At 41.3% G+C, this 15324-nt stretch overlaps 1 protein-coding gene across 3 annotated transcripts in view; it reads right to left on the bottom strand.

The window, feature by feature from the left end:
• Positions 1 to 14990, bottom strand: part of ALKBH3 (alkB homolog 3, alpha-ketoglutarate dependent dioxygenase) — a 39372-nt gene extending 24382 nt beyond the window's left edge. Inside the window, exons 1-7 of one of the 3 annotated variants that reach the window (XM_074401338.1) lie at positions 14604 to 14990; positions 13110 to 13267; positions 12672 to 12775; positions 11666 to 11700; positions 8113 to 8160; positions 5294 to 5397; positions 3371 to 3459 (exon numbers count right to left, since the gene is read on the bottom strand). In XM_074401338.1, coding sequence (XP_074257439.1) covers positions 3371 to 3459; positions 5294 to 5397; positions 8113 to 8160; positions 11666 to 11700; positions 12672 to 12775; positions 13110 to 13197 — 468 coding nt within the window. In that variant the 5' untranslated portion in view covers positions 13198 to 13267; positions 14604 to 14990. The remainder of the gene's footprint in view (positions 1 to 3370; positions 3460 to 5293; positions 5398 to 8112; positions 8161 to 11665; positions 11701 to 12671; positions 12776 to 13109; positions 13268 to 14603) is intronic. The other 2 variants (XM_074401339.1, XM_010333621.3) reach the window with 2 other exon arrangements.
• Positions 14991 to 15324: the final 334 nt, after the last annotated feature.

The following is a 15324-nucleotide window of genomic DNA, read 5'->3' as shown; positions in this document are numbered from 1 at the left end:
TGATTCCGTTTATCTCCACCTGGCCCTGCCCTTGATATATGGGGATTATGACAATTCAAGGTAAGATTTGCATGGGGACACAGCCAAACTATACCATGTTATATGTTTCATGGTGAAGAAACGCATGTGCAGCAAAGGAGTATATCCCATGGTTATTGTCAGGTAAAACTGCCAGGGAAGCTTACATAAGAATCACTCAGCTTTACTCTGATGCGAAAACCATGGTTAAAGTTGGAATTCCTTGTACTGGATATTACGTTGGAATATTATATTCTAAGCAGGGGATTTTAAAAAATAAACAGCAACAAAAACAAACAGTTGGCCAAACTCAGGAAGCCTCCAAAGTTCGAAGTTTCTGCATCTCTTGTTCTCCTTTTTTATTGTGGTAGAAAAATACATAACATGAGATCCACCCTCATAAAACAAAAATATTAAATTAATCTTTGTTCAAGAAAATAAATTTCAAAGTGAAATTCCAGTAATAATGTCAGCAGGCTGTATTTCCTATTTACTTTACAGCTTTAAATTTATCTTCATGGAGATAAAGATCAGATGCTAGAATTACACACTTAACAAGAAAAACAAGAATGTAAAGGAGGAAGATAGGATTTTTTTCTACAATGTCACTGAGAATCTAATTAGCACTTCCCTGAATTGCTTAGGCAATACTGAGATAACATAAAGTTTGCATTGTTTCCAAGTAGGTATTTTTTTTTTCTTGGTTATTTTTGGTAGTGAAGTAGAGAGAAAAGGAAGAAAAAGGGGGATAATGAACTAGAGGATTAATTTAGACTCTCCAACCAATACTCTATATACAGATTCCTCTGAACTGAATGTCTAAATTAAAATTCAGCATTATCTCACTCAGTGAAGACATTTTATCCTTAAAAGACATTTTAGGAAAAGCATACAAAAAAAAATATGAATCACAGAAGTAAAAGGAGCTATTTAGTGGATTTCAAACAGTGTTGGATAGAGTTCTAAGTACCTTAGTGGTACTTCTAGGTCTACAGGAAAAGAAAGCAGAGGTCAAGTTGGTGGGACTCCCAGCCAGTCAAGCTGTGATCTGTTTTACACACTGGGTTCACATGAGATTTAGTTCAAATAAAAACTAAAACAAGATTAAAGACCTATGACTGAAACTACTCTTTATGAGATATTAAGCTTCAGGTAATGACAATTTTTAAACTAAACAAGTACCCCCAACATACATATACACACACATTAGTGAATCCTCCTTTAAAAAAATCTGAGAGACCAGGGTGTGGATGGTAATCACAACTATTCAAGGAAGCTGAGGCAGGAGGATCACTTGAGCCCAGGTGTTCAAGACCAGCCTGGGCAACATAACAAGACCCTGTATCTAAATTTAAAATGAACATAAATAAAAATCTGAGAAAGGGCAACTCTTTTTTGTTCAAGATAACATATAAATGAACTAAATATATCAGCAATAAAAAGCTATGAGCTTTTATAGTTAGATGAAATTAGAGAGAGAGAGAGTGTGTGTGTGTGTATGTGTGTGTATATTTGAGACAGGGTCTCGCTCTGTCTCCCAGGCTGGAGCACAGTGGTATGATCATAGCTCACTGTAACCTCCAATTCCTGGGCTCAAGCGATCCTCCTGCCTCAGGCTCCTGAGTAACTAGGACTACAGGCAGGCACCAGTATACCCAGCTAATGTTTAAATTTTTGTAGACAAGGCATCTCACGATGTTGCCCAGGCTGGATATGAACTCCTGGCCTCAAGTGATCCTTCCACCTTGGCCTCCCAAAGTGTTGGGATTATAGACATGAGCCACCACCCTGGCCTATTTTTACAGAAAAGACTCTCTAAGTATATTTGTCTAAAATAACAAGATTGGAACTAAAATATCAGGTAGTAGAAATATCAAGAATTTTAATATTTTTCATGTTTATCTGAAGTTTCTATATCTTAAATAACAAGCACATACTAATAACGTTTTTTAAAAAGGATTGTCATAAATTATTTTGAAAAGTTGCCAAAATGTTCCCAAAGTGTCAGACAATAAGAGGCTACTTTACTCAGCAGATCCTATGTGCTTCGTGTTTATTCCCAGTGGTTCTTAACCAGGGGCAATTTTGCCCCCCAGCAGATGTTTACCAATGTCTTGAGTTGGTTTTGGTTGTCACAACTGGGTGAGGGGTGCCACTGGCATCTAGTGGGTGGAGGTCATGGATACTGCTAAACATCCTACAACACAAAGGATAGACCCACAAGAAAGAATGATCCAGCCCAAAAGGGCAGTATCGCTGAAGCTGAAAGATCTTGCTCTAAAAAATTAACTAGAATGAATAAGAACTTCCCCATAGCCCATTTAATCTTCAGATTCTCTGCTGTGACTACTGACAAGAAGATAAATTAATTCTGATAGAAACGAGGAAAGCAGGCTATGTTGGACTGGCCTAATTCCATAATCTCCATGTTTCCAAATCAACCTCAGATAGAAAAGGTCTCGGCACTTCCCTGGATCACATTCTAAATGCAGCTCTTGAAAGCAAAGCATACAGCTGTCTGCTATGTGAAAAAGCCAAGTTCTCTCAGTCAATGTTTCCTCCCTGAACGTTTTAGTAAAGTGGTAGCTTGTGATTACAAATTTCTAGAAGCTCTGAAATGTGTTACATTTCTGTATATCCCAACGGCATAAGAAAAACTCCATTTTCTCCAAAGTCTCTTTCAATAAAACATAACATTATTTGCCAAAGGCAAGATTCCAGGAACTAAACAGGGAGCTATTTCTTGGACTTTAACTCTGTCCCCGGATGAGCTTAATTTATATACTAGGATATCTTCGTCTACTGTCATGGAAATTTTTTAAAAACAAAAGCAGCAGCAGAAACAAGCCATAGCCGTAATCATTTGGAAGTCTGAGAACTGCAGCCATAGAATGAATACAAGTTAACAAGAAAAACACTAGATTTTTTTTTTTTTTTTTTTTTTTTTTTTTCACAAACAGCTAAGAGCCTGAGAAACAGAAAGAGACATACTGACCTCACTAGCCAGTCATAAGGACTCAGCCCCACAGCAAATGCATACCAGGGTGTACACAGAAGGATTACAGCCAGAAAAGCTTGGGAAAGAGGGATAATAGGAGAAGCAGCAGTTCACTTTCCTAAAATCCTAGACTCTGGTTTAGCTTACTCTTGTTCTAGTTTTTTTCTCATTCTCTGGCTCATCTATAGATCAAAAGCACATGGAGGATGACAAGCACAAAGACTCAATGCTTCAACCCAGAGAGTTTTTTTGAAGTAGGAACCAGCAGGCATCTCTGAAAGGTAGTTATTTTACAGCACTCAAAACACAGTATATAGTCTATAAAACTATACCAATGACAATATTTTGACATACGTGAGGATTTGGTTCCATAGTGATTCTTGAATAAGTGTAAGGAAGTTCTCCATACCATGCTGTAAGTCTTGGTTGCTGATAAGTTATATCTAAGAAAGAAAATACAGGGCCTTTGAAATGGATCAATGCTATTTAAGGTGTTACTACTGAGTGCTAACTCTGTGCCTTGCAATATGCTATGAGAAATAAAGGAAAAGAATAGGCTCTGACCCAGAGTTCCACCTTCATAGAAGATATGGGACTTGGCAAGTAGAATGGACAAGAGAAGCCACGTTGGCAGACACAGCGTGGGCAAAGGCTCTGAGATGAGAATGTGGGTGACTCGGCTGTATAAGTGATGACATAAATAAGAGAGGGCAAAGGGTCACACTGGGGAACAGTGGCTCAGACTAGGGACAGTCTCAAAAAGCAGAATATGGAACCTGAACCCATCTGTAGAAATTTGTGGCACCAACATCCATATGAGAAGCAAGACAAACTGCTCAATCATGTGTCCAATGTTGTGTAAACCTTTTTGATTCGATGGAGGAAGAAGTGCCCTGATCGACTGTAGCATGCAGCTGATTGTCGCCAGCAGACTCTGATATTCCAATTTAGAGAAGCAGTTACCCATAGATCTATTCTTTTTCCCACAACTGGTATCAGCCACAACAATAACAACAATAACAATAGCAGCAGCAGCTAATACTCATTGAGGGGCTACTATATACCAGGCAGTCTCATGGGTTATCTCATTTTATTAACACAACAACCTTATAAGATAGACATTATTATTAGTTTAACTTTACAGATAAGAAAACCAGGGATCAGAGAGTTACTTAACTGTAATTTGCTTAAAATTAACAACTACTTTGAATGACAGAACCAACAATCAAAGCCATGTCTGTCACCAAAAGCTCTGCTGTAGAAACTGCTGGGAATTGAGAGAAGACTGCCCTACAGAAGCTGACTGATTCTGATACATGAGTAACAAAAATGAAGCCAGCACAGTGGGGCCTTTTGTATCTGTGGGTTCCACATCCACCATGGATCAAAAATACTCAAACCATGGATCCAAAAAAAAAAAAAAAAGTATAAAAATTAACATTAAAAAAGTATAACAGCTATTTACCAGCACTTACATTGCATTAGGTATTATAAGTGATCTAGAGATAATTTAAAGTATACTAGAGGATGAGCATAGGTTATACGCAAATACTGATAGTTTTTATAGAAAAAGACTTGAGCGTACATGAATTTCGGTAACCAGAGGGAATCTCAGAAGCAATGCCCTGTGAATACCGAGGGACAACTAAAGATACTTTGCTTCTTTCTTTACAGAAAATTTAAATTCGATGTGCCAGAAAGAAAATTTTAAGCTAGAGCACAGACGCCCCCCAGTGACCGTCTGTGGTATAACAGGCACTGTTGACTTCTGGATGCCTGCAGAGAAGCAGGTTCCAACTTAGGTAACAAACTGCTGTGTCACTTTTACAAGCTCAGTAGAATACAGATGCCGAAGCGGACTCTTCTGGTGAAAGTTAAAGAAGAATAAAAAGTCAGGAAGGAGTGTGAAAGAATGTATGCAAAATAGAATCAGAAAGAAGAAAAGGAAAAAGCTGGCAGCATTTGAAGCAATATAGTCACTGAACAAAGACAAAAGCAGATACAGTTCAGCCAACCAAATTTCCTTTGGTTCCTTGAACTGTTACCTCTCTACTCCTGCCATGTTCTCTCTGATCTCTGGGCCTTCCACCTGCTGTTTCTTCTGCCTGCAATACTCTTCCCTGTCCTCTTTGGCTAACTGTACTCATTCTTGGTAACTCCGATTTTGAATTTCTGTTTAAGACTGACTAGCTATGGTGAGCAGAGGCAGTGGTATTAGGAAACATTCCAGAGAGGGAGAACAAGCAGCGCGGACTGTGAGCCCAGGGATCTACTGACCCTCTCTGATGCCGGTCCTCTGTTTCCAGGGCACATCTTGACAAAGCTGTTCCAACATCCAGTCAGCTTCTTTTACATCAACAAAGCCAGGATACAAATGGAGCCTGGGTGCAGAATGAACCATTGTTAACCGAAGAACACGGAAAAGATCAGTTAGACTCTAAACGTCAGTGGAAAAAGTTAATCTGGATGCAGCTGCTAATGGGTAGATGAAATCTTACCACAGCTCCCAGAGCAAGCAGAGCCAACATCACCCAGGTCATGAGGCTCCAAATGTAAAATAAAATCCTTTCATGTTGGGTCAAATAAAAGAGGCAATGAAGGTTAAAGGGATGATAGGTGAGGGCTTTTACAGATCATTCTTCAAACAGTACTCCAGTACTGCTTAGCTGTGAAACCCCGGGCAAGTTACTGAACCGCTCTGAACTTTGGTTTTCTCATCTGCAATCTGAGATGACATCCATCTCATAGGTTCACTGTGCAGAGTAAACAGAATAACTAATAAGGTCGGGTGCAGTAGCTCATGCCTGTAATCCCAGAACTTTGGGATGCTGAAGTGGGTGGATCGCCTGAGGTCAGGAGTTCAAGACCACCCTGACTAACATGATGAAACCCTGTCTCTACTAAAAATACAAAAAATTAGCTGCGCATGGTGATGCATGCCTGTAGTTCCAGCTACTCGGGAGGCGAAGGGAGGAGAATCGCTTGAGCCCAGAGGTAGTGGGTGCAGTGAGTTGAGATCGCACCACTGCACTCCAGCCTGGGCTACAAGAGCAAAACACCATCTAAAAAAAAACGAAAACAAAAGCCTAATAAAATGCCTGGCCCTGTTTTATTTAAACAATTGGTAGTCTCCTGAGACTATGCTAATTCTAGGGAAAGCTAGAGCCCATTATGACTATATCAAAATAAACACAGCTAATGAGGGTTCTTTCTCCCACTGACTATGTGTTTATTTCAACAATGCCAACTCAGCTCAAAATAATTTTGGAGATCTTTCTTAAGACATCTTCTAAAAGCCCACAGAAGATTCTCTTAAACTGCCTTGGTAGAAAGTCTTCACTCTTTGACAGTACATCTGATTTTTTGAAAGAGCCAAAGCTTACCTGAAGCCATACCTAGTTAACAATGAGATATGACCAAAATGATAGAACTGGCTTTTTTTCAGTGACTTGCTTTAAAAGAAAAGTTTCAAAAAGGGTTATATACCATGGCAGAGCCACTGTTCCAGCAGAAGCTCTTTTTAAGAAATTCATTTAATGTGTACATTCTGATATATTTGTTTTAAATGTCTCATTATTTTATAGTGACAATTAGTATACTCATGCAGTAAGGTGATGTTTTCAAATGTTTTTAAAACAATGACTAATGCCTAATATATCCTAAATATATGCTTTACCTACGGAAATCTACCCTAGGCCAGGTATGGTGGTTCATGCCCATAATCCCAGCACTTTGGGAGGTCAAGGTGGGCACATCAGTTGAGCCCAGGAGTTCAAGGACAGCCTGGGCAACATGGTGAAACCCCATCACTACCAAAAAAAAAAAAATTCGCCAGGTGTGGTGGCGCACACCTGTAGTCTCAGCTACTCAGAGGCTGAAGTGGGAGGAGGGCTTGAGCCCAGGAGGCAGAGGTTGCAGTAAGCCAAGATCATGCCACTGCACCCCAGTGTGGGTGAAAGAGCCAGACCCCATCTCAAAAACAAAAAAACAATAAAAAAAGAAATTTACTCTAGAGTAGCAATATGTTATGTTATATACAATAATATATATTATGTAATATACATGAAATATAATAATAATATAATGTAGCATTCACAGCACAGAAGTCCAGGCTAGACCCAACTCTAATATCAAGTTACTATGTGGCACTAAGAAAAAATACTCAGGCCAGGCATGGTGGCTCACACCTGTAGTCCCAACACTTTGAGAGACTGATGCAAGTGGATCACCTGAGGTCAGGAGTTCGAGACCAGCCTGACCAACATGGTAAAACCTCGTCTCTACTAAAAACACAAAAAAAATTAGCTGGGCTTGGTGGTACATGCCTGTAATCCCAGCTACTTGGGAGGCTAAGGCAGGAGAATGTCTTGAACCCGGGAGGTGGAGGTTGCAGTGAGCCAAGATAGCACCATTGCACTCCAGGCTGGGCAACAAGAAAAAAGAAAAAAGACTCACTCTTCCTAGGTCTCATTTCCTCATCTAAAAAACTGGGGAAGCAATAGCTACTGTATCTGACAGAAAGGTTAGGAACTATATCTGAAAATGTTTGGATGCTAGAAATACTATATAAGAAGGAGATATTATCAAATTTTTGCTCCCCAAGTATTTAAGGGGCAGAAGTTACCTATATGAAAGAAGGGAGTAGACTTTTTCTAAACTTTGAGATACATGTGCAGGTTTGTTATATAGGTACACTTGTGTCATGGGGGTCTGTTGTACAGATTATGTCATCACCCAGGTGTTAAGTCTAGTGCCCATTAGTTACTTTCCCTGATCCTCTCCCTCTTCCCGCCCTCCACCCTCCGGCAGACACCAGTGTCTATTGGTGTACCCCTCTATGTGTCCCTGTGTTCTCATCATTTGGCTCTCACTTACAAGTGAGAACATGTGGTATTTGGTTTTCTGTTCCCATATTAGCTTGCTGAGGAAAAGGTCTCTACCTCCATCCACGTTCCCACAAAGGACATGCTTTCATTCCTTTTAATGGCTGCATAGTATTCCACGGTGTATACGTAGCACATTATCTAGGGGAGTAGACTATTTTAAGAGACAATTAACTCAGAGATAATCCTCCTTTCTTGTGAGGATTTACTTACCTAGATATACCTGTGGGTGACAGGCTGATTTCATACACACCCGCTCTGCTAAAGAAACAAAGGAAAAAGACTTATTAGTTTGAGGCAAAATATACTCTACCCAGTGGAAGAGTTATCCTTCCGAACTGCCAAAGTCTTGACTCACCAAAGTCATCTAATTATAAGACAGCACTTGAGGAAGGCATAATCCCCACCTCCTTCTGCCACTGAGATAAAGGGCAAGATGATGGTGCATCATTAATGGCACTGGGATCAGGCCATGGAGACAAAATCAATTCTGATTCTACTCCTTTATATTTTACCTGTAACTGAGGTTGATATGGTCCAGGAATCTACTGCACGAAGAGGTGTCAAAGAGGTGTCAACTAGAGCACTCCTTTGGAGAATGTGGAATAGGGGATCCATTTAACAGGCAGCAAGCACATCCCAGGGCTCTGGGCTTCTGCTGCTTTCAAAGATAAACATCTGATGAGGTTCCTCTTCTGATTAAAATCCTTCAATGGCACCCCGAAACTGCATTCAAGGTCCTCATAATGTAGCTCTATCTTCTGACAGCTCCCATAAACTCATCATCCGCCAGCAGCAATCAACTGCTTGAACACACCACTAGGCTTCTAACTCCATGCTTTTTGACATGCTGGAATGCCACCCTGCCACTCAGCATCCTCAACCCAACCCACCTCCAGCTTTGGAAGACTCTTAATTCACCTTTCAAAAATCCCAGCTTCACATCACCTCTTCTAAGCTCTTCCTGAACTTTATTCCAGGCGAATAATATTAACCTCTCATCCTCTGTGTTACCACTAGACCCTAGATATAGTCTATTATTTCATGATGTACAGGATTATAACTTACCTGATTACATGCCTATTTCATTTACTAGATTGTGGGCACCTGAGGGGCAAGGAATAGGTTTCCCAGTGTCTGCGCATAGCAGATAGGCAATAAAGGTTTACTGAATTTAATCAAATGTGAAAATGTATAAAGCTGTTGCAGAACTGCCAGGTGGTAAGGCCCATAATGGGAAAAGTGACACAGACCGGATAGGTATATCTAGCAAGACAACTGCGTCAGATCCTTCTCAGAGAGACACGTTATAGAGAATAATACAAAGGGACAGTTTTCACATCACTCTCTGTTATGGGAGTTAGTGGCTCATGATCTCTGAGCTAGGCTTTTAAGTAGATGTACGAGTCCCTTTCAGCCAAAATGCAGTCATAGCTGTCACACATACTTACCACATTTTCTACATGCATTGTCTATAAAGTTTTCCTGGTTATACAGAGAATAAAATGTTTCAATATGATATATTTTTGGCCCATATTCAGAAATTGGCTCACTTCAAATGTAGAAGATGTTTCTGGATATTTTTTTATTAACCTAGCATAGTTAGGGCCGGGCGCAGTGGCTCAAGCCTGTAACCCCAGCACTTTGGGAGGCGAGGCGGGTGGATCACGAGGTCAAGAGATCGAGACCATCCTGGTCAACATGGTGAAACCCCACCTCTACTAAAAATACAAAAAATTAGCTGGGCATGGTGGTGTGTGCCTGTAATCCCAGCTACTCAGGAGGCTGAGGCAGGAGAATTGCCTGAACCCAGGAGGCAGAGGTTGCAGTGAGCCGAGATCGCACCATTGCACTCCAGCCTGGGTAACAAAAGCAAAACTCCATCTCAAAAAAATAAATAAATAAAAATAACCTAGCATAGTTAACTTTAGGTAACCAGAATTAAAAAATTCTAGGGCCAAGTAGCAATGAGTTCTGTCATTTTTCTCTGACAATTGCCCATTTATTGGGGGCCAAATGTCGCATCAGTAGCTTGCAACATGTTTCATGGTTTTATTTATTCTCCTTATCACCAATGAAGGCACTAACACACTTGGGTTTTTTTTTTGTTTTTTGTTTTTTTAGAGACAGAGTCTCACTCTGTTTCCAGGCTGTAGTGCAATGGTGTGTTCTCGGCTCACTGCAACCTCTGCCCCCCGAGTTCAAGCGATTCTCCTGTCTCAGCATCCTGAGTAGCTGGGACTACAGGCATGCACCACCATGCCCGGCTAATTTTTTTATATTTTTAATAGAGATGGGGTTTCATCATGTTGGCTAGGATGGTCTTGATCTCCTGACCTCATGATCCTCCTGCCTCGGCCTCGCAAAGTGCTGGGATTACAGGCATGAGCCACGGTGCCTGGCGACTGATTTTTCTTTTCTTTTTTTTTTTTTTTTGAGACGGAGTTTCACTCTTGTTACCCAGGCTGGAGTGCAATGGTGCGATCTCGGCTCACCGCAACCTCCGCCTCCCGGGTTCAGGCAATTCTCCTGCCTCAGCCTCCTAAGTAGCTGGGATTACAGGCACACACCACCATGCCCAGCTAATTTTTTGTATTTTTGGTAGAGACGGGGTTTCACCATGTTGACCAGGATGGTCTCGATCTCTTGACCTCGTGATCCACCCGCCTCGGCCTCCCAAAGTGCTGGGATTACAGGCGTGAGCCACCGCGCCCGGCCTGATTTTTCTTAAAACAACTGAAGGCCTGGTATGGCAGCTCATCCCTGTAATATCAGCCCTTTGGGAGATGGAGGTGGAAGGATCGTTTGAGCCCAGAATTCGAGACCAGCCCAGGCAACATAAGGAGATGTCATCTCTACAAAAAAATATTTTTTTAATTAGCCAAGAATGGTGGTATACACCTGTGGTCCCAGATACTTGGAGGCTGAGGTGGGAAGATCACTTGAGCCCAGAAGACGGAGGCTACAGTAAGTTGTGATTATGCCACTGTACTCCAGTTTGAGTAACAAAGTGACAGCCTGTTCCAAAAACATGAAAAAATAATTTAAACAACTGAAGACTACTAGAACTAGCCTGCAACTTTTTCTAAGATATACAAGCCAACCTGCAAGCAGTCAGAGCATAACAAAAAATTGCTCATAGGCAAGAACGCATATCTCATGCTAATTTACTAAGATATCAGAATAGTTTCTACTGACAATTTATCTACATCAGATGAAGATTGACAAGCATGAAAAGAGGAGTCAAAGCATCTCTCACCAACTTTGGACAAGAACATTTTAGACACCTATCAATATAAGAAGAATGTTTACTATCATTTAAATTGTTCTGGAATAATTACATGGTTTTAATAAATGGACTGTAAGGTCATCTGCAGCAGTAGCAGCTTTCATAAGCATTGCTAAAGAAATAGCAATTAATGGCTTCTTAAAGAACCACACTTCAGTGACTCAGTAAAATTCCTCTCTGCCTTGGCCTGAGAGGTTTAGCTGACTGTCTACAGATATTGTGAAATAGGGCCAGGAAATCTACACGAGTCAAAGTTTAACATACAACTATCTTGTTGCATTTTCCATACCACCAACAAATTCACAAAGTCTTCTCAAAAGATCAAGTTTAAAGATATTTGAGATAGGAATATCCCAGACTAAAATTAAGAGACTTATTGGGCCATTCTCTTCCAGATGGAAAAAAAAGAGAGAAGAAAGATTCCAGGCTCTTCATTTCACTGTGGGCATAATTACAGGAAGATAGCAAATTACTTACTCAATCACTTGTGGCTCTGGAGCTCTACGTACTACCTGCAAGGAAATAAGCAGATCTTACTTCTAGAACATCCTTAATCCTCACGGATACCAACTTATCGTATCTTCCCATTTCTGGTCAAAATAAAGTTAAAACTATCCCTTTTCTATTCCAACTTCCCACTACCCCACCAGAGACCTTGTCTCTGCTCTTCTTAAAACTACTTCATTTGTTAGCAGACAGTAAAACAAGATCCAATTATTAATAGAATAAATCTTCCTAGCTGCCAGCAGCTCTGGAAAAATCTTCTTGACAATAAGATTTTTTAACATATAAAGTATACTATAAAATAAGGAGCTTTTTTTTTTTTTTTTTTTTTTGTGATCGAGTCTTGCTCTTGTTGCCCAGGCTGGAGTGCAATGGTGCAATCTCAGCTCAGTGCAACCTCCACCTCCTGAGTTCAAGTGATTCTCCTGCCTCAGCCTCCCAAGTAGCTGGGATTATAGGCATCAGTCACTGCTCCCAGCCTAGAACTTTAATAATTATTTAGAGTCATTACTACAGCAAGATACTCAACATTTTAACTTTTCCACGTTATTAAAAAGTAAATCTTCACTGTTTCCTACATTTTTTCTCATAGGAAAAAAAGAGCTAAAAATCAGGCATTTTGCTGTAATAACTGAAATTTTAATTTAATTCCAAAGACGTTGAAGTGCAATAACACTGAAGACAGCACAGTTTTAGGACTGCTGGAGCTCACATAACCAATGTAAGCAAGCTCTCATTACGGTGTAACCCCCTTGCCAGAAATACGGGAATAATATGTGACCATAAACTGGGAGCAGACTACAGAGACTCCCCAGACGTAAAAGGAACTGAAATACTTTGCATTTCGTTATTATTATAGTTCTTTTGCTCTACAATTCATTTGTGAATTATTCAGCCATTATTTGGTCTACTGTGTGAATAACACTTTTCAAAGCAAACTTTTGTCATTATGGAAGAAAAAAAAAAAACAAGAATTTACCTGCTGGGGTTCTTTGAACACAAACTCTCTATCAGAGAGATGATGCTCTTTGTTCTTCCAGGTCTGACCAGGCTTCTGGTGGAGAGGGCTCTTAGCAGTGGTAGCTGAAGCAAGAGAGGAGACAGCCTCAAACCAGGGGAAAGTCTGTTCTCAGCACCTTCTACTGAGCAGCAAGGGCCAATTGACAATGACCTCTATGACATCTAGAAACTAACTGGTAAAGTCAACGGAAGATCTTATTACACACTGAAAGGTTTGAGGGTGTGGACTAAATATGAGGAACACCAAAGATCTACCCTTAGCTCATCATTAACAAAATATCAGCCACATTTTAAACAATTCCTTGACATCAACTGAAACGGAAGTCCATTATAAACCAGAAGGATATAAGTAAGTTGTACGTAAACACACACACACACGATCCCTACAGATTCTTGCCTTTCTTGCCTGGCTGAGCAATGGCCTGGCTCTTAGCAGGGGCAGCCCAGGCTCCCTGAACTCGGGCTCGCCGTCTTTTTTCCTCCATGTTGACCAAAAAGGCTTCTGCTCTGAGCTTTCGGAAGATTCTGTTCCTGCTTCAAACTACTCAATGGTATCTGTTTATTAAGACAAAACAAAATCGTGTTTTTAGTTAGGGTTGTGAACAATTACTTGTAAGGCATAATTAATTTCAGGCAGAAGACTCTCAATGGCAATAGAGCTTCTATGTAAAATCAGTTTCTGTCATCACAACGTTTCAATCAAGAGGCCTAAGTCATTTGGGGCTGCTGGCTTTAGCATTCACCTTTTGAAATCTTATCAGAGTACTTTTGCTTCTTTCATAAAAAAGTGCATTTTAAGAAATTCTAAAATCAGGACCTATCATAAACCACATTCTCCTTAATAGTCCCCAAGAGCAGAAAATAAGGAAACTGTACTATTCTCATTTTCACCTACTTGGACATTGAGAAATAGGCTAAGACTGTTTCCAAGCGTATTTTCATATTCCATTATCACTGGCTGCATCAGACTTCCCTGGAAGTTTGTTCAAAACACCCATGGCCCATCTCCAGAAAATTTGATTGAGGATGGATACAGGTATTTGTCTTTATAACAAGAAGTGTAAGATTTTACACTATTGCAGGCATGTACGTGGGCCACACTCAAGAAATCTACAATAGGTAGATTAATATTCTTTTATTAAATTCCTGTCTCCAACTGAGAAATCCACCTCATAATGGCGAATAACATTAATTTGACATTTGCACCAATAAAAGTTTAGCCTACAGCAAATACTGAAGCATGTACGGCTAAAAAAATAACAAGGAAATTAAAGCCACGTGTTCCAAATCTATAATCCACTTACGTATTTATGCTTCTACCTAAGAAGGCTTCACACCTCAAGTTCTCAAAGGTAAAAGTTCATTTTATACTAATAGCTTGCTTAGCCTATAGATTCCCAGGTCCCATCTCCCACCTCTTCTGATTCTCTAGAGCTAAGCCAGGCTCAGGAATCTGTGTGTTTAACAAGCTCCCCCAGCTGATAAGCATGTAAATCATCTCATTTAATAGGTGGGGAAAGTACAGAAGCTGCCATCTGCCCAGAAGAGTTAATGACAGAATCAAATACCAATTCTCCAATTCCAGGAGCTCCGGTTTGACAATTTCTCTCAATTGAGGCCTTAAAAGCATCACACAGCAATTACCTATGGTCCCCGGAGAGCATATGACTTGCTCACCTTCTTCCTCCGTTCCCTGGGGAGCCATATATTATTTCTTAGGGAACAACTGTTGAAAATACAGATTCCAGAGCCCCATCCCAGACTTACTCAATTTGTAGAGTCCCAGAATTTGTTAACTAACGTCATCCTCAACCCAGGAATTCTAAATGCACATAAAGTTTGAGAACCAGTGCTGTAAAGTACAAGGACTCTGGCGCCAGCCAGAACTCGCCTTGAATCCAGACCTGTCACTTCCCAGCTGCTTGGCCCATGGCAAACGACTTCACCTTTCTCAGCCCCAGTTCATCCTCAGTAAACAGGGGAGTCACTTCCTGCACAGTTGAGGTGCAGAGGAAGCGAGCTTCGCAGGTAGAAGAGCTTGGTCCTGGATAAGGGTAGTTCCTTTTCCTAATTTAGATCCTCTTCCAGGAGGCCTAGAATGAGGCCCAGGAGGTCGGTCACCCAGGAAGAGACCTCAGGGGTGGTCCTCACACCCGCAGCCCCGCGCACCCAGCGGTAAGCCGGGAAAGCGCACTAGCTGGCGGAGCCGGACGCGCGGGTCGAAACCCGCTAAGACTCGCGAGCAGCCCTTGCAGCCTCGGACCCACTCCGCAGTCTGTGGTCGGAACCTTAAGAGTGAAGCACCGACTCCAGCAACCCCCAATCACAGGCCGCGGCATCAGGCACTTCCTCTCTACGTTGCGCGGCGCCGCCGCTACTTCCGGTGCACCATCCTCAGTCCGGGCAGACCCACATGCCTCGCGCTTAAAGGACCTAATCGGAAGGTGCCGATGAGGGGCCGGGGGTTGGAGCGAAGGACGGGAATTTAGAGTACGGTGGAGCTGTGTGAAGGCGTCGGGGTTTTGCAAAGGTGGAATTGAAGGCGTGTCTCCTACGTGCGTTCCTCGAAACGGGAGATGTCCAAGCATCGGCATGTTTGTGGCAGAAAGAAC

The sequence above is a fragment of the Saimiri boliviensis genome, chromosome 6 (genome assembly GCF_048565385.1).
Source record: "Saimiri boliviensis isolate mSaiBol1 chromosome 6, mSaiBol1.pri, whole genome shotgun sequence".
Lineage (NCBI taxonomy): Eukaryota > Metazoa > Chordata > Mammalia > Primates > Cebidae > Saimiri > Saimiri boliviensis.
This window is presented reverse-complemented; position numbering and strand designations above follow the sequence as displayed.